The sequence below is a fragment of the Callorhinus ursinus genome, unplaced genomic scaffold, assembly GCF_003265705.2.
Source record: "Callorhinus ursinus isolate GAN/ISIS: 27379988/994484 unplaced genomic scaffold, GSC_fseal_2.0 scaffold46, whole genome shotgun sequence".
NCBI lineage: Eukaryota > Metazoa > Chordata > Mammalia > Carnivora > Otariidae > Callorhinus > Callorhinus ursinus.
In genome coordinates this window covers 4,950,984-4,972,775 of record NW_027397108.1, presented here as the reverse complement: position 1 = coordinate 4,972,775, position 21,792 = coordinate 4,950,984, and the positions used below count along the sequence as shown (strand labels likewise).

Genomic DNA, 21,792 nt, shown 5'->3' with positions numbered 1-21,792 from the left:
GCATAGAGCTAAACACACATAGTAATGTGTACAAGTAAAACTGGGAGATCTGAAAAAGATCTGTGGATTGAATCAATGTCAGGATCCTCCTGGTTGCAATACTGTACTATAATGCTACTATTGGGAAAACCAGGTAAAGTCCATGCAGGATCTCTTTTGTATTATTTCTTAGAACTGTACATGAATCTACAATTATTCCAATAAAAATGTCCAAAAAAACACCCCCCAAACAAAACCCAACCTCCAGAGCTGATGGAGCCTCCATTTGAGTGGGAGCTAAGTGTGGCTTCATGGTGGCCAGAGGGCAAAAGTCAAGGCCATCCTTGAGAGGTCTGCCCTCTGGGGTACTCCATGCAGTGTCACCAGAGATTCCTTCCTGTCTTCGAGACATGTCATTGAATCCCTACCAATAACCGAATGAAATCCAGATTTAGGGCAGGAGGCAGGTGCGGAATGAGGGTGGACTCCCAGCTCCCCCGACCCTATGACATGGGCATGTTGGAATTATTCAGCCTGCCTTTGGGTTGCTAAATCAGGCACCCACTAGACTACAAAGGTGAGACTCAACTATCCATGGGGGTTCCCAGTGCTCATGTGGGACCCTTCTTGGCTTGTTCCCAGCTTCCACCATTGCCACCACCAACCTCCTTTCATCTCTGTGCAAACACCTATCCCATCCTGGCAGCACATTCATTTTGGGGAATCTACTTTCCTTGGGAAACCACAGATACTGGCATGGCTCACTCCCCCAGTTCTCAGCAAGAACTCCTCATACCAGCCCAGGCCTGGGCCTCAATCCTTGATTCTAGCCCCCTGACCATGGCTAGTTGGGTCAGCGTCCAGCCCCCCACCCCCTCATGCAAAGGGGGATGCCCACACCAATCTGCTGTCCCACTGGGTGTACAATGAGGCATCTAACAGGCTACAAACTGGCCAGCCCCTCTATTTTATTGCCATAGAAGAACTTGAGGAAAGAAGCCATGCAAAAATTAAATAACGTTGGAACAGACTTTGAAGTTTTTATTATTTTAAATTATGCCATGCCTTGCATGGAATGACCACAAAGCAACATGCCTTCCTGATCACACAATTTACTAACAGGGCATGGTGGAGAAAGTTAGAACTCCTAGATGCACAAGCTAGTTTACTGGAAAGAGGGAGAGAAGGGGTGGCAGGAAGGAGCAGCGATAAATATTTACTTGTCTCTTCTCTGAGATGTCAGTAGTTGCCCATTCTAAGAAGGATGATTATGTGACTTAATACAATTTCTGGTCACCATCGTTATAATAAAGGAAAAGGGCTTTCTTAGAAGTGCTTGAGCTAATCAATAAACATTTGATCCACTTTCAAATAAGGTTTTTATAGCCAAAGTAAGTTGAAAGAAAAGATACTGACAAGCACTATTTCCATACCTTTGTCTCAAAGCAGTCACACAAAGAATAAGTGCAAAGCGAAATGAAGGACCTCCCCTTCACTCAGAGAGGGAGCAAGCCTGGAGCCCTGTGGGAGCCTGCCAGTGGCGCCATTCTGCCCAGGGCCCAGGGCCCAGGCCCCAACCCAGTCGTCTCTGAGGGGCCACGAGGCAGTCTGGAGCCCCGTCCCGCTCTTCCTGGGAAGGGGCCTGCTTCCTCTTGTCCCAGTCTGTGTCCAGGATGAATAACCCATGGAGATCCAGGTGCATCTCTACATCAATGGATGCACGAGCCAATTCTGTAAAACTTTTGGCATCCAGAATAAGCAGAAAAGGCAGCCTTTGGGGATCGGTAGAGACGATGGCTGACAGGATAATCCCTTTGGGGAAACAAAAAGAGGCACTTTGTAAAAGTGCGGACTTGAACTTCCTGCAGCTGGAGGGATAGGTTTCTCAGCTATATCTCCCTGTCCTCTTTGAAGTAAGTATGGAATCAAAACAAAAGGAACACGACTTTGAGATTCTGTGGGAGCAGAAGGGAAAGGTCAGGGAAGTAGGAATCAGAAGACCTGGTTCCAGCCCTGCCGGGGCCAGTCCTTTTACCTCTCCGAACCTTAGTCTGTTCATCTGCAGAGTAAAGAGAATCCTCCCTGCCCTCCCAGGGTTGCTCAGAGAATCTCTTGCATGGTGAATAATGAAAGCATTTTGTAAAGTATTGCATGCATTGGAGAAAGGCTATTTGCCTACTATTTAGAAAGTCTGATTACAGAGAATCAGTTTTGATGCTGCATTTAGGCTAATCTATGGCACTTAGCTAAACTCAGACTAGCTGCATTCAACAACATTCGAATGAGCCCAACCCACTTTATGCACAGGCAGCACGTTGGTAGCCTCAGCCTTTCCCTCTGTAAAATGGACATACTCTAAGTACTCACTCTCAAGGGATATAGGATTAAATGAAATAATGCCCCTAAACTTCCAGCAACTACTTGTGATTCCTCCCAAGGTCTCCTGGGTCTCAGGGTGGTTGAGCGTAGTTGGAGTCAGATTGGCTTAGATTAAAATCCTAACTCTGTAGGCACTGGGTGTGTGGCCTTAGGTAAGTTGCATCATTCTCTCCTTTGGTGAAATGAAGACATTGCTACTCCCTGCCCACAAGAGAAAGTAGGGGAAGCCCTGGGCCTGCCCAGTAGGAGGCCAACTTTAGCAGGAGGTGCCACCAACAATCCCCCACCTCAGAGGTGACGGTAATGTGGGGTCCTGGTGTGCCATGCCATGCAGGATCAGTAGGAAGTCACGGCCCAGGCAGAAAACCACTCCTTCTCACCTAAGGGAAACAGTTGGCAGCTCAGGGGAGCAGCCCCACCCATGGTTCTGGTCGCCCTACTTAGCATCCCCAGGAGTACGGGCAGGGATTTCTGGGGCAAAGGCAGAGTCAAGGAGGGAAAGGACCATTTGGTCATATGGAAATCTAGAAAAGAGAGGTGGGCCACAAATACACACTTACAGGTGCTCCGTACAGAAGATACATGCTTAAATAGGGTTAAGAATTCTGTCCCAGCCATTGCAATGAATTTTAAAGTGGAAAAGAAGTGGGCTTTTGTGTAGTAAACAATTTAATGTCCCCCAAAAGGAGATCTGATCTTTGCTCCTGGGAGGTGACTCTAAGCCCTTGTAATGTCCTGCCTCATAAGAGTGTCTTTATTTATCTGGGGCCAGCCTGATGATCTATCCTAGCAAAGTGAATTAGATGTCAGCTTGACCTCCGGAGGGGCTGAAGGCTAAAGGTCAACCACATAACCAACCAACCATGTCTACATGACCAAGCCCCTAAAAAGCTCTGACACAAAGGCTTGGGTGAGCTTCCCTGGTTGGTGACATTCCATGGGTATTAGAGGAGTTGGGGTGGGCTGTGACCTCCTGGGACAACCAGATACTCCGGGAATGGAATTCTCCTGGATTCTGTCCCATGAGTGTGTTTTCTTTCAATCTGCAACCTTTTACTATGATAAAGCATAACCATGAATAGAACAGATTTCAGTGTATTCTGTGAGTCCTGTCGAAACAGAGGGTGGTCTTGGGGACCCCTCAACTTGCAGTTTGTGTCAGAAGTGAGGGTGTTTTGAGGGACTCCTTAACCTCACCGCTTTGGACTCAGACAGACCTGGGTTTCCAAGCCTGGTTCTACCAGCTCTGTCTTGTGGGGGTTGTAGAGGGAGGGTCGCTGCCCCCAAACAATGTCTCTGAGGGGTGATCACAAACAGAGTGCGGCAAGCGGGCTCCCCTTCCTGGAGTCTTACCATCGTCCTCGTCCTTGGCACCTGGCGTGGGTACCAACGGGGGTTCTGCTGGCCGGCAGTGCTCCTGTCCCCATTTAAGGATGACTTTGTGAGAACATCGTATTTCAGTATCTGTACATCCAAAGAGGAAAGACATGTGAGTGACTTGTTGGAGAGCATGCTCATTCCCTGGGAACCGAGGACATCAATGCCCACAGACAGAGGGGTTCAAGCCCCTCCAGCGTAGACTCCAAATGACATCTACCTGGGGTCAGTATAACAGCAGAAATGAAAGCAGCCAGCTTCCTCCTCCATCTTTAAGCAAAGGTCCTCCTGCCATCCAATAACTGACACTACATACTGAATTTTTAGAAATAAAAATCCTGACTGAGCCATCCAGGCACCCTAGCATGATTCCGACTTTTAAGGATGACTTCTTGACTTTAAATATCATAAGAAACACTCATTAAAAAGTGTTTTTATGTATTCTTTTATAAAATGTTTTGAATCTTATGGAATAAAAATGGTTGTTCAAAAAAAAATCTTGAATTTATCTGGCATTTGGCGCTACATTGCAATTTTTGTATGTGTTCAATGAATGTATTCAATGCAAACATTTAAAGTGTAATACGATCCTTTTGTTCTTTTAAAAGGGCAAGTCCCTGGATTTCTCTTAATCCCTAATAGACCTGTTTCCCCTTAGGGTGTGGGATTAGTGGGGAGTGTGTGTGTGTGTGTGTGTGTGTGTGTGTGACCCTTCATTTTTTGCTTTGTACATTTCTGCACTGCTTCCATTTTTTTGGAAAAGATATTCTATTTATTATTAAAAATGCAGATATTAAAGACAAGTTCTATCTGTACACTTAGCATAGTCCCCGGGATACAGTAAGTGTTCAACAAATAGTAACAAATAACAATAACTAAATGCTCCAAGTTTCGGCCCTCTGCTTGAAAGGGTGAGTTCCTTGAGGGCAGGGACTGGGATCGTCCTCTCACTTCCTTATCCTCATTGCCACCATGCTGTAGCACACGGTTGGTGCTCCATAAACATGTACTGAATAAAGAAATCAGTGGATGACCTACAGCTGTGACCTCTTTGCTGTGCTTCAGCCCATCAGATAGGGCTGCCTCTCTTGGAAGGCCCATCATTGCTTCCATGGTATTCTGTCCCAAACAGACTTCACTCTCTGATCTGCCCTCTGCCCCCAAAGGGACCTCCCTTTTCTGATCAAGGTCACCCAGCCCAAGAACCTAGAGTTGAGCTTTGCAGGCAGACACAATCATTGTAGGGAGCGCCAGCCCAAGTCACACAGGGATCAGTACCTTGGTTGGGATGGGACTCCACTGAACCTCAGCACCAAAGACATAGCGGTATGGCTTTCCGTTGTGAGCATAATTGATCCGAGGCAGTTCTAAGCCTGAAGAGAATGACATGGCCAATGAAGCCCCCATCACTGAGGGCTGGGAGCATCCACCCTTCATGCCAGGCTGGGCATCCTGTCCACAAAAACAGCTCCCAGTCCAGGATCCCTGAACTTGCTTCAGGCCCTGGATTAGATCAAGGTCAGTAACAGGGCAGGGGGAGGGAAACTCTGATAATTACCTTGGCTCTATTAGAAGGTTCAGGAGCAAGGAAAGAGAGACCTAGTTTTTTTTAAGTGTATAAGCATCTTTAATTATCCAAGATAGAAATCAAAAAGAATTGCATGATTAAAATCAGAGGCTACTGCAATTTTTTTAGAGCTCTTTAAAAAAATAAAGTACTCATGTGTGCATGCACATGTGTGGGGGTGTGGAAAAAACTTCTGAAGCTATGGAAAGGGATGTCCATGGGGAATAGTTAAATAAATCTGGCGAATTCACCTAATAACCCAAGTAAAACTAATGTTTACAAAGAATTTTAATAACATGGGAAAGTGTCCATATCATAAGACAAAGTGTAAAAGGCTGGTTATAGTATTATCTCCACTATGTTACAAAGGTAGAGAAAAGGTTTGGAAGCATTGCAGGGGTAATAACTTCCTTATAGTTTATATTTTATATTGTACACTGTAGGTTTCTCATTACATGAAATTTTTGTTATGCCTTTTACTTTTGTAATAAAAAAACTAAATATTTTGTCCATGTACATGCATACATATATGCCTGTTGTGTCAAATTAAATTTCTAAGTCTGAGGGCTGAAATGAAAATTCCCCCTCTTATGGAATATTCCAAGCAGTCAGAGCCAACTGCTGGTGAAAATATAATGTCCAAGAAAAGAGGAAGCAGGCATGGAAAATCTGCCACACAGAGCCCTCCTGAAAAAGACCCAGGGCATGAGTGGTTATCAGGCTTGGGGGGAGTGCAGGGGAATGGCCTGTTGAGGTGGGAAGATGTCCAGGCACACAGACAAGTAATCATGAAATTTTCAAGAGACAGGTCACAGTGACTGTGAGCTGGAAGGACCACCCACATACAGAAATCAGAAAAAAATGCCCACAGTTGCCCCCAGAGTAGGTCTGAGACTTCGCACGGTGCTCCTGGACCTGAAACCTGGTCTGGGGACCAACTCCCCCCCCCCCACCTCCACCCTGTCAATGACTAGCCTCAGGAACTTGGTTAAGTAAAATAGGATTTATCCCTGTAAATTCTGTGAGGCTATTGAAACCATGCTCTTGAAGAATCTTCAGGATGTGCAGAAATTCTCAGGTTATATTCATTCAGTGGAAGAAGCCATTTCAGAATATTCTAGATGGTACGGTATGCATTGTGTAAAACTATAAATGCAGAGGTTAAGGGTTTTTGAGTTTGAGAGACCTGGGTTCAGATCTTGGCTCTGCTGCCTATCTTTGGCCAAGTTATGGAATTATCTTCAGTTTTGCTGTCCTCAGTTCTAAAACAAGAAAGACATGTGCCAACACCTGCCTCCCAGAGTTGTTCTGATAACTTCTACCTTGTGCTGGACTCTCACTATGGGCCAGGCCCTTGGTGAAGCACTCTATATGTGTGAATTCACCTAATGTCAAGGATAATGGGATGAGACTGTTGGGGTGAGGTCTGGGAAGCTCTAGAAGAGGGCCTGGCACATGCCAAGCACCCTGTGCATGACAGAAAGACAATGGGTATTTCCAAAGGGTTGCCATGGGTGAAGGGATTATGAGGGATCTATCTATTTACATACTTTTCAGGATTGCCCAAGATTGCCACAGTAAGCGAGAAATCTCTTCCCCGATACAAAAAAGACCACAACGTTTTAACCCTCCATCTGCCCAATGTGGCAAGTGAGTGGAGATGCAAGTCAATGCCTTAAGAACTGGGAACAAGGGGCGCCTGGGTGCTCAGTCAGTTACGTGTCTGCCTTCAGCTCTGGTCGTAATCCCAGAGTCCTGGGATCAAGCCCCATGTGGGGCTCTCTGCTTGGCGGGGAGCCTGCTTCTCCCTCTCCCTCTGCCTGCCATTCTACCTGCTGGTGTGCGTTCTCGCTCTCTCTGCCAAATAAATAAATAAAATCTTAAAAAAAAAAAAAAAGGTCTATTACCAAGATCTATATATTCACTTCCAAAGACTCCCAGCGCCGGGGGTGCCACCCAGAACCTGTTTCAGGATCCTAGGATGCTATTTTAGAGCAGTGGTTCTTATGGGCAAATCTGGGGTTGTCCTAACAAAGTCCCCAAGACAGTGTCCTTCCAGATGTGTGCACCTGGCGGGAGCCAACGTGAGAGCAAAGCAGAGCCATGCCTGGCCACCCTCTAGCTGAGTGTCCTGGACAAGACCATTCATTCCACACCTGTGTTGAGGATGGACCCCTCTAAGCCACACTTCTGTCACATGCTGGGGATACACTGAGCACAGAAACATAGTCCCCACCTCACAGGCTTATATTCTAGGGCAGTGGTTCTCCATCAGCATGATGGTGCCCCCACCGGACATTGGCACTGTCTGGACATGTTTTTGGTTATTCCAATTCAGGGTGCTGGTGCTACAGGCATCTGGTGGGTCAAGGCCAGAGGTGTTGCTCAATATCCTACAGCCCCCCGCACAAAGCGCGACCCAGGCCCCCGCACAAAGTGCGACCCGGCCCCAAATATCAGGGGTGTCCAGATTCAGAAGCCCGGCTCTCATGGGCGTGACTCTTACTGGAGGGGTTTACACTCTGTGGAGCACAGCCTTTCTGAGCCATCTCCTCCTCTGTCAGATGGGGCTGATGGCCCCTGTTCTGCAGGGTATTCTGAAGGTGTAGAAGTGGCAGTGCAAACACACTGTCCCTGTTCAGTAAGTCAGCGTTCAATAAATCGGCGCATTTATAGAGGCCAGCTGTGAAAGTCATCTGGTCTAACACCCCCGCCCCAGTACCTTCCTGGGAGCTGTTTGAAGATATATGAAAGAGAACTGTCCCCAAATGTTTTCCACTGGGGCACCCCAAGAGTCTTCCTGTTTGTCCCTTGTCGGTGCATAGCTTCTCTGCATCAGAAGGAGGTACAGAGAAGTCTCACGGGAATTCACGAAAGGCTGCCCCTTCCCCAAGCGTCTGCAAAGAGGATGCATTTTACCTTCATAAAGCAACTCCGGCTGGCAGTAGACCTGGTCATCTTTTTCCTTCAGGGCTCTTGCTGTTGTAGATGCCAGTTTGATTAAATTTGAGCCCACTTCTGCATCCTGAATCAGTTTTCAAAAAAAAAAAAATTGAAAACTGGTTATCCAGAGCAAACACTTGCTTTACTGTGTACATTAAAAAAAAAAAAAAGTGCTTTAGTGGATGTCATCTTGTTCTGGCCTTATGTGAACCATAGGAAGCAGCTATCATATTGTTGGTATTTTTATTCTTATTCTCTGAGACCTCGTAGCTGGTAGGTAGTAGGACGGGGGTCCCAAAACTCCTGGCTCTTTTTTCCTACTGTGGGCTACCTTATCTTTCACAGGTGAAATTAATGTATTGGTAGGTTCTCACTTTTTCAATACTGGCTGATTCGCCTGTGTAAAGCTGCATCGGTCATTAAAAGGATGTTTATAAAGAGTTCATAATAACATGGGAAATGCTCATGATAGAATACCGAGAAAAGCAGTAGAGTAAATTGCGTACGCAGTCTGAGCTCAATAAGCTTAAAAAGAACTTCCGCTGAAAAGAGCCTGGGGGAAATATACCAATTATTAACAAGACAGCAGGCGGTGGGATTATGGGGACTTTCTTTTTCTACGCTTATCTGTATTTTCAGGATTTTCTCCTATGAAAATGTACCACTGCTGAAATGAAAACAAACAGGCAATAAGAATTGCTTGGGAGTGAAGGATCTATGGAGGGCATTCCTTGGTCTCAATTTATAATCAGACTTTATTCAGTGCCTTACCATCATCATGGTAACCCAGGAGAGGGATTTAAAACAATTGATTAAATATTTATTGAGCCTCTACTACTATCTCTGGAGTTCTATGTCCTTATCTGCATAATAAGGTACAGTAGATGCATCATGCAAAGAGTATACGCATCTCCAAGTTACTGTGCAGATTAAATAATCCATGCAAATGGTTTACAAGAGGGTCTGGTTAATAGTCTGCTAAATAAATGTTAGTTGCAGTTGATAATGTTGTTGTTGTTTTAAAGATTATTTACTTATTTATTTGAGAGAGAGCAAGCTCAAGCAGGGGAAGCAGCAGAGGGAGAAGGAGAAGCAGGCTCCCCACTGAGCTGGGAGCCCGACGTGGGGCTTGATCCAAGGACCCGGGGATCATGACCTGAGCCGAAGGCAGACATTTAACTGACTGAGCCACCCAGGCACCCTGGTTTATTTGTTTGTTTCTTTTTTTAAGATTTATTTATTTATTTTAGGGAGAGAGAGATCATGCACACGTGAGTGGGAGGGGCAGAGGGAGATGGAGAGAGAATCTCAAGCAGACTCTGCTCTGTGCGAGGAGCCCAATGAAGGGCTCAATCTCATGACCCTGAGATCAGGACCTGAGCCAAAACCAAAAGTCAGATGCTTAACCAAATGAGCCACCCAGCCTCCCCTACATTGTATATTATTATTATTATTATTATTACCACCACAGGGAGTGAGTGCAGTTTAGGCAATGAAGGAGGAGAAATAAGACCAAGCCCCTGCCTCCGTGGAGTTTACAGGTTGAGAATTATTGTTATGGCTGACTTCTCATTTAAACTTTTCTCTACTTTCCAAATTTTCCAAAACGGGATTTTATAATTAACAGAAACTTATTTGAATGATAGCAGCTTTTTGCTGGGAAGGGGGGTAAATTTGCTGCATCCTAGCAGTTGAACTGCAGGGGCCCTCTGAGATTTTAGTTCAATCCCTAGTTGACAGAAGAGGAAAACGAAGCCCAGAGAAGGAAAGTGAGTTGCCCAAGGCCACACAGAGGAAAGGAGAGTCTGGGCCCTTGGCAACGCAATTCTGCTCAGAAGCAAGGGCACTGTAGGCAGAGGGCAAAGCAGGTACAAAGGCCCTGAGGCTGGCCTATTCCCATCCTGTATGTCTCTGCTCAAATATCCCCTTCCTTAACATTTCCATCTGCAGTGTCGCCCAAGGCATTTGTCCTGAGCTGTAATTATCTCCTGTATGGAGCTGCTTCCTTCTTTTATGTTGTCTTCCCCTTGAAGACGGGACCAGATTTTGTTCAGTGCGTGGCACATAGCGCCCAGGAAGCAACTGCTCAATGAATGAGTGAATGCATGACTCAATAAACTTTCCTTCCACTGTCAAGGTGCAAAACATGTGCTGTACAGGGTAGTTGTAGGAATTAAATGAGATGAAATGCGTGGAAAAGTCGCCCGGCACTCAGTACATCCACCTGTACCACACCACAAAGCAGCGGAGACTACCTGGTGCCTTGCTAAGTCACCTGACAGCAACAGGCCTGCTGTGCATGCCCTGGGCCTGCATCGCAGGGAGTCCGTCTGCAGAGACGTCCTCTAATTCAAGCCTGAAACTGGTCAGACTGGTTGAGGGATAAACTGAATTTTTCCACACAGCAGTAATGAACATGACTTGGCTGCTTTTGGTGGCCAGTGTGCTCAGCTTTGAGAAGAAAGGGCTTTCCAGCCCAACATCACCAAAATCCTACAGGTTTGCTTTAAAACCCCTTAGCTGGAGGGAACTCCCGGGAGAAGTGGCCATCTCGGTCATTCCCCGAAACCCTGGCTTTGGGGTTCAGAAGCCCGCTGTGTGAAATCAGACTCTAAGGGCTTCTATGTGAGCTTGAGCAGCCTCCCCCCACCCTCAGCCCTCAGGCCTCCCCGACCCCATTTCCTGGTTTGTAAAATATGGGGGCAATTCATAACTTTTTGACGGGTGGTGACCATAAGGGGGGTTGCTTTGACTGCTGTCTGAAGACTACGGTTACAATTAAACAATGGTTATAAAAACACCTGGTCCAGGGCCAGGCACATCATAGTTAGTAACTCAGAGCCAGACAGACATGCATTCAAATCCCAACTCAACCCCCACAGGTGTTCCTGCAATGTTGGGCAAGTTACTTTTTCTCTCATCTGTAGTCACGGGGATAATAAACAACATAGAGGGGTGTCCTACTGATTAGGTGAGAAGCATGAAAACATTTAACAGTTCCTAAAATTTGCAGGACCCAGGACAAGAGTGGAGACCCACCACCCTAAGTCTAAATACACTGAGCAAATTGTTAAGTGAGATACCATTCTCTCCCCTACCTTGATACAGAGACCTTCATAATGTGGAACTGCACTGTCCAATATGGTAACCACTGACCACATGTGGTTATTTACATTTAACTTAAAATTAAGTACAATTAAACATCCAGTTCCTCAGCTGCACTGGTCACGGTTCAGTGGCCCACGTGGCTAGTGGCTACTGCATTAGACTGAGAATGCTTCATCATTGCAGTGGATTCTTTTGCACAGTGCTGGTCTGTAAGGATGTGTGAATTTGGAATTCTAGGACTCCTTGGAGTTTTGAGCCAGGTTAGGGTGGCAGAATGAGGGCCAGCCTCTGGGCTCAGGTTCTTTGTTTCCTGCCCCCTTTTCTTCTCACTGCACAGATTCCCCAGCCAAAATGACCAAGCCAATAGCCAACTCTGGCTACCTCGTGGGTCTGAGGCCACAACACCAGTGGTGCAGCCTGCTTTTAGGAAGAGACGAGCAGGCACCAGAAGCAGTCGTGGGGCTATCTGGGCAGAGAATTCAGGGATCCCGGGTAGATGGTTCATGGGGCAAGGGAGAGCACATCTCCAGATGGGCACAGCCTTTTGGCCCTATGAACTCCTCACTCTGTGAGGAAGGGAAACTGCCAGAGAAGGGCAGGATCAGGAATCCACGCCCCCCCAGATGCTCAGGCCAGAGCAGGGGCCCCTCCTGCTGGGGTCTAAGAGGAAAAAAAGCATCTAACACAGGGCCTGGCACATAATGAGCTCTCAGCAGCTTCTTTTATTATTGGATCTTTGTTTTTGCACTTGGGGTCAAGACAAAACCCAAATCTACTGAGCCAGGAGTCAAAACCACCCGTTGTAAGTCCACAGTGCCTTCTCCCATGATGGCCCCTCACGCACGGATAGCTGTTGGAAGGGAAGGCAAGTGCTGATGAACCCACCTGGAGGCAGCGCACTGAGCCCCGCAGGACGAGGGCAGGGCTGCTGCCCGAACTGTCTGTACACGTCCATGCCCCTCCCAGCCCAGCCCTGCCTTAGACAACCCTGTGCCACCCTGCATAAACAGGCCAAGGGTGCCAAGGGGCCCCACCTTCCTTTGACCCCAGCTGGCCCAAACACAAGAGAATCTGGGGCAGCTGGGAGGTCCCAGACTTTTAAATATACTTCACTATGACCATTCTATACGGAAAGCACTTTCCACTTAGGAAATGTTCCAAATGCTAGAGAGAGACCTGAGTCCTTTTAGAGACCCCCCCCCCTTCACATTTCTCACCCAATTGTCATTCGTTCATTGATTTAGAGTAGTCAGGAGCTTAATGAGAACCCTTTTGGGTGCCAGGCCCTGTGACGGGTGCAGGGGATAAACAGCTGACAAGACCAAGGGCTCTGGCCCTCCCAAAGCTTTCCCAGGGCAGGTGACTGAACAAGCTCATTTACCTGGGACAAATGTCCAGCAAGGAACTGCAGGTGCCATCAGAGCATACAAACTCCTCTAAAGGGCGTGATGATCCTGACACCCGAAGGCTGAGCAGGAATTTGCTAGACTCGCTGCAAACTAGAAGCCCCTGTGGGCTGAGACCATGCCCTGCCCTTCCCCGCCCCCAGGACCCAGCCCAGGTGCCTAACCCTCACCCCGTGAGTCCAACCTGAAGCCAAGACTGGAGCGGAGACCTGATGGGAAGAGGACAGGGTTGCAGGCAGAGGGACAGCGACAGTGCCATGGTCCCAGACTGATGGGTGACAGAGAAAGCTGGCGTCTCCCAAGGTCTGTCCTAAAAAACCTCTGGATAGGACGGAATTAGAGCTGCCAGATCTAGACATGTCTGCCATGTCCATCTGCTCAACTTTTTGATTTCAATATGCAGGCAGGGCAACTTGAAAGTGAAGCAAGAAGATGTTTAAGGGACAATAAATAGCAATTAAAAAGCGTGGCCAGAGCTACCCTTCCCAGGGCTCACACTTCTTTGTTAGTTTCAAAGCAGTAGATGGCTCACATGGCAGCTTTTCAAAATATACATGCTGAACTTCTTAGCCTAGTTCCAAGGAAGCAAATCATTTTTCAAGCATGATAAAAGGTTATAAAATCCCTCGGTGTGTGGGCAGTGGGAGGGAGCGTTTCCTTTCTCTGTTTCATCCCCGGGCCTAAGTTGATGTGAGGCATGGCCAAGCCTTGGGATTTGCCACCTGTGTGCTCTATGACACCCCCACTGCTTCCTGGAACCAGGAGATCAAGCATGGCACTGCGGTAGGGCCCGTGTGATGACTTTGTGGAAGGTGGCTGTTCATTCAATAGCCCTGAACCACGTGGGGAGAAAGTTCATTCCTTCTTCTCTTCCAGTCTTTCTGACTGGGTCAAGCAGAGAGTCTCAGTGAGGTGCCACTATGTCTTTAACACCTCATACTTTTAGAACTTTCTTTTTAACAAAGAGATTAAGTCTTGGCAAGCAATAGTATCTGGCTAGAGCTTCAGACCTCTGCTTTTCTCCCCACTGTTTTATGTCCATGCTTGTCTTCTATTTGCAGGAGGCAATGCTAGCTTTCCATTAGCCAGTGATAGTTTCCTTTCAAGAGCGAGTAGATTTAACAGATCTGTACCTCTGAAACAAATAATACATTATATGTTAAAAAAAAGAAGAAGAAGAAGAAGAAGATAGCAGGAAGGGAAAAATGAAGGGGGGGAAATCGGAGGAGGGGATGAACCATGAGAGACTATGGACTCTGAGAAACAAACTAAGGGTTCTAGAGGGGAGGGGGGTGGGGGGATAGGTTGGCCTGGTGATGGGTATTAAGGAGGGCATGTTCTGCATGGAGCACTGGGTGTTATATGCAAACAATGAATCATGAAACACTACATCAAAAACTAATGATGTAATGTATGGTGATTAACATAACATAATAAAATTTTTAAAAATGCCTTATCATTTCAAAAAAAAAGAGTGAGTAGATTTAAACAAAGCACGACTTTGTGAATGTTAAATCGAGGTGATAGGAGATATGGTGAAAATCGTGACAGAGATAGACCAATGATTACAGATGGGGAAATGCTGGAAAGATAGGAAAGAACCCCAACTCTGGAGCCAGACAAACTGGGGTGCCCTGCTGACTGGGAGGGAGCATGCCTGAGCTCCTGCATTGAGGAGCCCGGGCAGTGAGGGTACAAGAAGATTCTCTGGGTCTCTGTAGTAGTGTCCTCCATTTTCCAGGCCTGCAGAGCCCCGAGAGGGGTCAGGGTGACCTGTCTGGGCTCTTTTCCGGACTTAGGCCTGCTGGGGAGAATGGCAGAGTTGTACATTTACCAACTGCAAGCATATAGATTGGGTAAAAAGGGGGCAGGGGGAAAGCTGACCCCTGGGTGTGCCAGGGGTTGAGAGACAGGCTGCTGCAGGTGCTAATCATAGGCTCTGCCCCTGAGGGCTGTGTGACCTTGGGAATATTCCTTAACTTCTCTGAGCCTCAGTTTCTTCATCTGTAAAATGAGGCTAATATGAGGACCTCTCCCATAGGTTGTTTTGATCACTAAGTGAGGCAAGGAAAATAAAATGCTTAGCAAAGTACCTGGCACATAGAGTTCATTTAGTAAATAGGAGCCATCAAAATTGAGTTGAATTGAATTTGCTTTCATTTAAATTAATTAAGTCATGAAGTCAGTGAGTTCTGGAGCCAGGAATCTCTGTAGCCTCCGAAACCAAGCCCGGAGCCTTGGTAGCATCACCCTAATTGAGGATAATGTCTGGCTTAGTGGTCATTTTTAATGCAAGAAGGGGACTAATCAACAGCAGGGCATTGGGTAAGCGAATAGTGATGAATCCCAGCCTGGAATCGTCACACAAATATTTAAAATAATGTTGTAGAAGAATACTGAATGTCATGGAGAGATGTTTAGATATACACATTAAGCGGAAAAAAGCAGTGCACAAAACAGTATGTGCATATTCCACCATGAAAAGCAAGGAAGGGTTGGTGTGTGCTGAGGCAGAGACCAGGCCTCAGAAACACGGCACAGAGGGAGGGTGGCCACCGCGGGAGACCACCTGGCGTGTGTGTGATGTGTCTAGAACAGGCAGATCCTCAGAGACAGGAAGTGGATTAGTGCTCACCTGGGGCTGGGGGATGGAGGGGTGGAGCAGGGTAAGTGGAGGGGTTTCTTCCCAGGCTAATAAAAAGGTTTTAAAATCCAGCTGGTGGCACAACTCTGTGAAGTTACTAAAAGCAGCTGAATGGTCCACTTTAAATGTATGGTATGTGAAATTATCTCTCAATAAAGCTGTTAAAAATTCTCTGTGATTTCCTTCTCTAAAATTAAGCAATATAAAATATACATGTATATATTTCTAAGTTTTAGAGAAGTCCTACTACATAGAATTTTTCACAGCTTTATTGAGACATGTATCAATAGGCATGTGTATTATATATACATATACACAGATACATCAACATGTGTATTAATATGTCTGTTGGCCTATCTACTGAGAGAGAAAGAGAGAGTTGTGGGAGGCAATACAAATATATCCATAAGAGATTCATGTTTTTTTTTTCCTTTTTACCCAATCTATATTTTCTTAGGTTTCTACGATGAATATGCACCACTTTTGGAAAAACAATGAAAAAATGTTTTGTCTTTATGAACAGCTTGCTTTGGATTTCAACGTCAATCTAATGAGCGCCAAAGTCACTCCCCACTGGGGCTCACAACTCCCCAGGAATGAAATGGGTCCCCTTCCAAGCTGTTACCTTGTCCACATTGAGGGGCACGGTGAACCTCCTGAGGGTGGGGATGGAGGTGAGCCTGCAGTTCTCCTCAAAGTCCTGGTTCAGGTTGGCCAAGTAGAAGAGCTGGTAAAGGCTGCTGTCCTTGTAGGTGACGACGTCAAACAGAAGGCAGCCGTCCTCCTCGTAGGCGTTGACGTGATGAAAGACCACCATGGGGTCCGTGTAAAACTCAGTGGGCACAGGCTTCCTGGTCCTCTGGTCGATGATGTGAATGTAAGTCTGAAAGCAGAGGCACACCCAGGGGTCAGCTTTCCCCCTGCCGGCCCGGCACGATGGCAGTGGGTGCAGGACAAGACCCAGCCCTGCCCTCCACTAGCTCGTGACCCTGGAGCATCCCCTTCCCACAGAGCTCCCGGCTGTTGCTGGTCCCTGATCACCTCCTTCAGATGGAGCAGTTAGGGAAGCTTTGCTGCTGGGGCCTCTGCAGCACCAGGGCAGAGTCTGGGGGAAGCCCCTGAGGCTACACCCATCTCTCCCCTCCTTCAAGCAACTGTGACTCCAGGTGGGCCGTGACGAGCTAGCTCCCTGGCAATGGCCATGTTGGGGAGAACTGGCCAGTCTTCTAGCCCTCCTTGGGCTCTATCCATAGCTGGAGGCCCTAAAACCCTAAAACCACACCAGCCCTTTTGGGTTCCTTCTCCCGACGTCCACCTGCTGCCTGGTTGGCCAGGATGCAGTTGTCATGGTAATCTCCCTTATCCTGGGAGCTGTGGTGTGGAGCGACCTATTCTAGTTAAGGGGCCCACATGGGTATCTGCACACACCTCTGGGTATCATGAGGTGATATCACTCTGGATGGTAATTAGCCATATTTGCAACCCTAGTTGTCTAATCTGAAGTATGTGTGGGGTTCTTTCTTTTGGCAGCTCTGGCCTAACCACCCTCCTTCTGAAAGGCAGGGAGGGACTACTCCAGGCTGGTCTTTGGCCACCTCCTCCCAGCTCATGTGCCTCTTGCTCTCCTTCTTCAGAATCTAGGTTGAACATTGAGTGGGGGTGCAGAGGAGGAAGGCTTTGACAGCGTGGAGGGTGGGGGTGGTGGGCAGGTGAATATAGAATTATTTTAGCTCTTTTCTTCTCCGTGAACCCAATCCCTGGGTTGGGCACAGAAACTTTTCAGAGAGCTCTCAATGCATTCCAAAGCCCTTGCCCGGGCTTTCTGCCTGCACCTGGCAGCTCGGTCTTCTCTCTGTGGGATTCTCTGAGGGCCAAGGGATGTCCAGGGGCTGAAGAGCAATCCAATTACAGCTGGCTTCCCTGTTGGCCCCTAGCCCCAACATTTATTCCACAAATATAGACAGAGGGTCTAGGACACATCAGACACTTTTTCAGGAACATTTTTCCAGGAAAGACAGAACAAAACCAAGCCCTTGCTTTCATGGAGCTTATAGTCCAGTGGGGGAGAGGCCAGCAGTCAATGATCAAATAATGTGCCAAGGACAATGAGCATTACTGAGAAAAATGAAGCCAGGTAGGGGATGGAGAAGCCTGGGGTGGGGTCTGTTAGAGATTGGTTTATCACGAAAGGCTTCAGGGATCTGGACATTTAGCTGAGACCTGGATTAACTGAGGGAGGAAACCATCTGGGGAAGAACATTCCAGGTGGAAAGGACAGAAAATGTAAAGAACGTGTTAGGCTAGTTTGAGATACAGGAGGTCCAAGAGGAGGCTGAATAGATAGGGAGCCAGTGGTTGGAATGTGGGCCTGTGAAGATTTGCAGGCTTGGTCAGTGAAGCCTTTGGATCTTATTCTGAGGAAGATGGGAAATCACAAGAATGTTCTGAGCAGAGGAGGGACCTCACTCTCCTCCCTGAGAAGAAAGGACAGGTCTTAAAGACACATAGTGGTGGTTCCCTCTGGAGAGGGGACTGCCAGTGGCCAGGGGGAGGACAGGGGACTTGACATGTTACTTTCTCTCCTTGTGTATTGTTTGAATAGAGAATACTAAAAATTCCTTGATATTTATCACAAGTAAAAATTTACTCATTTCAAGAGGAAGTAAATATATACACACATATCCATGCACAGATATATTCATACACATATATATGTGCATGCACACACACACACACCCGTATATACAGGCAGGCATACACACGTATACACACATCCACACTTGGAGCACTCAGGTGTGCCTGCAGATGTTTGGTTGTACCATCTGGTGGAACGCTCTATCATTATGATGTCTAAATCATCTACGGCACCCTTCCCTGACATTACCCAGTGGCTGCCGGGACGCTGGAAGGGCCTTGTCCGTGGATGGTGGAAGCTGCAAGGAGTCCAGACATGGGTCAGGACTGAGGAGTAGCCCTTGGCCACCGGGCTGGTGCCGACTGCCTGGCTGATGAGAGCCGGCTTGCCCGAGGTCACATGCTTTTCTGACAGGTACCGTCTGCTCTACTGACTCATTGACTTGGGGCCCCGGCCCCCTCACCCCCACCTGGGACCACTCTGCAGAATCATCCAACTTCAGAACTCTCTGGAAGCTTGGCTGATGCTTCCGGGGAGACTGCACGGTGGCTCACACCCTCCCTCCCTAGCAAACCTCCTGCATGCCAAGCTCCATGTCAGTCTGCTTCCTCCCTCGGGCCATCCCTGTGGGGCTGGGGGTCCCAGCCAGGTCTTACCTTGTCCTCCTTGTGGAAAGCCAGGCAGGAGGCCCAGTTCACTCCCCGGATGTACGCAGTTGACATTTTGAGGATATCTAGCTTGAAAGGCTGCTTGAGGAAAACGATGCGGTTCTCAGTGACTCCGAAGCTGTGCTAATAGCTCGGGGAGAGGAGGGAGGGGGAGATGATGGAGCAGAACACCTCCATGTGCTTCACGGGGTTCTTCCCCTTCTTGTCCTCTGGAGAAAGGCAAGCCTCAGGAGCAGCACAGGACCTGCCACCCCCAGACAACGCCCCCATCACCTGCAGCGGAGCCTTTCAAACCGACCTCGTCGCTAAGAAGAGCCTTTAGATGAGAGCTGACAAGTAAACCGATGAAGGGGCTGTTGTCCGGCTGACGCAGGGGCTCCGAGTGTTCCCACTTAGGCCCTCCTGCCCTACAAGACCTGGTGCTACAATCTGAAAGCATGGAGCCCTGGAGCCAGACCTCGGGGCCAGGGGTCTGCACGACAGCCTGGGGGCTCAAACCAGCCTCCACCTGTGTTTGCATCAAGGTTTCTTCGAAACACAGCCACGCTCCCTCCTTTATGCGGGGTCCGTGGCTACCCCTGCTCTCGAGCCTCAGTGGCTTTGCTGAGGAGTTGCAACAGGGACTACAGGTCTGCAAAGATTTTCGCTCTTGGGCCCTTTCCAGAAAAAGCTTGTCGCCCCTGCTCTGGAGCAACACCTCTTCATGCATACGGATCATCAGGGTTCATGATCAAAGTGTGAAGTCTGACTCAGTATGTGGGGCTGGGGCCTGAGGTTCTGCATTTCTATCCAGCGCCCAGGGGATGGGCCAGCTTCCTAGGCTTCGACTTTGATATTTTGCTGAGGCCCATTATTTGAGATGTACCTCACAGGGTTTCCATGAATTTCTCTTCGCGCTGACCATTCAGAAACAGCTGGGGGTGAGACTAAGTGATAAGAGACTGTTATACATCTTGTGACAATGGAAGAAGACAGTATGATCCCCATTTTACAGATGGGAAACTGAGGCATGATGGAATATGGTCTATCATTATGGCCAAAGACACAAGGTTTAGGCCAAGAAGACACAGCCCTCTTAGCTGGGCCACCTCCTCTGTTATTAGGGATGATAACACTCACAGAGTGGAGAGAGACAACAGAATGAAATCATGAAGTAGTCCAAGTAGCTTGGCCTGTGTCCAGACAGCAGAGGTGCGCAATACACGTTCGTGCTCTTATTCCTCTGTCAGGATGAGTCACCACTGGCCAAAAGGCCTCCCCACCCAGGCCTGGGGCTGGCTTATAATGAGTTATCTGCAAGCGTCCCCGCCTTGCTTGTGGCCACCTGGGCACACCGTAAACAGCTGACTGGTGGGAGGGAGGCTGTGGGGTTGTGGGGTGGTTCTTTTCTTCACAAAACAAATGGAGCACAAAGCAAACTGAAATGGAAAGCACCCTGTCCTAGGAGGCAGGACATGGGCATGAATTCCAGGGAAGCCACCAGCATGCAGGAGGGGCTCAGTGGGGAGCTGCTAGCATGGTGCTGGAGGCTCCTGCTGCCACCTGATCCCCCTGGGCCTCATCACCCTCTTTTATAATATGACATGGCAAATTCAGATGCCTGGACCATCCACAGGTCTGACATTCTAGGAGTCTGGCTGGACGCTCTAATCCTTTATTAGCTTAATTCATGGGAGTTCCGTTTAAGAATACTCATTGTGCCTTCTGACCTTAGGGGCTCACATCTGCCAATAGAGCCTAGTAAGTAGCTCAGGAGCTTCTACAAGACTAGGAGGGAGGGGACCAGCTGGGATCACAGATGGAAGCCAGTTTTCCTAAACCAGCAGGTCAAGCCCGCACTCTCGTCATTCTGCCCTGTCTCCTGAGCCCTGTGCAACCACCCTCAGAGGCCTGGTCTCCTGGGTGTGGTTCCCCAGGAGGGTCCTGGACAAATAAGGGTCAGGAGCCTCCTCCCCTCAGGAACATGAAATCACAACTAGCCTGGGCTTTGCTCCAGGTTCCTGGCCTTAAATGGAGAAGGTCCAGAAGGCCCAGAGAATGGGGGGGGGGGGGGGGGGGGGGGGGGGGGGAGGCTGAAAGGTTGAAGGTCTGAAGCAGGGCTGAGCTCCCATAACAATACTAGGAACCTGGCTTCAGGGGCTGGGTTGAAAGTGGGCAGTACAGCTTTGGCATACAAAGTTATGTTAGAAAACTGAAAAAAAAATGGATGGAAGGAATGATGTTTGATGGGCGGAGGGATGGACAGACAGGTGGTTGGATGGATGACGGATGGATAGGTAGATGGATGGATGATGGATGGTTGGACAGACGGATGGATAGTTAAATGGTGGATGAATAATGGTTAAATTAATGAATCAATGAACTGGAGCCTAAAGAAAAGCAGGTTAGAATAGTAAAGGAATTCGTTCTTTCAAAAGGAAGCCTGGCAACATCTCTTTTCCCCTGAAGGAGAAAAGTGTGTTCATGGTCATCTGAATCACCCATGAGGGAAAGTGTCAGATTGAGTCTTATGTCATCAGTAAAAATCAGAACTCTTTAGAGGTAGCCACCCTTGGCATCTGTCCTTCAAGATACCCCCAGAATGACCTACCTGGTACAGTGGCAGGGATCTTAAAGATCACATATTTCGTCTTCCCCTTGTCCATGATGGATGTGCCCATATTAAGAACATTTCCGGCTGCATCATAATGAGGATGTGCTGTTGCCAGATTTACAGGCACGTATTTGCCATAATCAACCTGCAAAATGATAGCCACCTGCTTTTACAAATGGGGGGAGGGTGAAACTTGATGAAAAGCACCTACTTCTAGGTTGAGAGAGATGAGGGCTCCTTTTGCCTATCTCCTGATGTGAAAATAAGGCAGACTTCACCTTTAAAGAGAATGTTTACCCGTGTGACCTGATAGCACCTCATGGGTGGCCTCCTACAGCACAGAGGTTGCAGGGGAGTCGGTGAGCTGTGTGTCTTTTCTGTGACAGTTGTTGCAACCCTGCCCCCTGGCCCTGAGGGTGTCCTCAGCATGGCAGCAGGATTCCTCGACACAGACCAATGACCTGCACAGAGAGGCAGCCTTAGCACTAATCTT

General features: G+C 48.0%; 1 protein-coding gene across 1 annotated transcript in view; it reads right to left on the bottom strand.

Moving 5' to 3' along the window:
* Positions 1–994: 994 nt before the first annotated feature.
* Positions 995–21,792, bottom strand: part of BCO1 (beta-carotene oxygenase 1) — a 131,500-nt gene continuing 110,702 nt past the window's right edge. The window contains 8 exon segments of the mRNA XM_025860387.2: positions 995–1,791; positions 3,712–3,792; positions 3,795–3,822; positions 5,014–5,108; positions 8,222–8,327; positions 16,029–16,286; positions 18,695–18,915; positions 21,297–21,462. Coding sequence (XP_025716172.1) covers positions 1,472–1,791; positions 3,712–3,792; positions 3,795–3,822; positions 5,014–5,108; positions 8,222–8,327; positions 16,029–16,286; positions 18,695–18,915; positions 21,297–21,462 — 1,275 coding nt within the window. The 3' untranslated portion in view covers positions 995–1,471.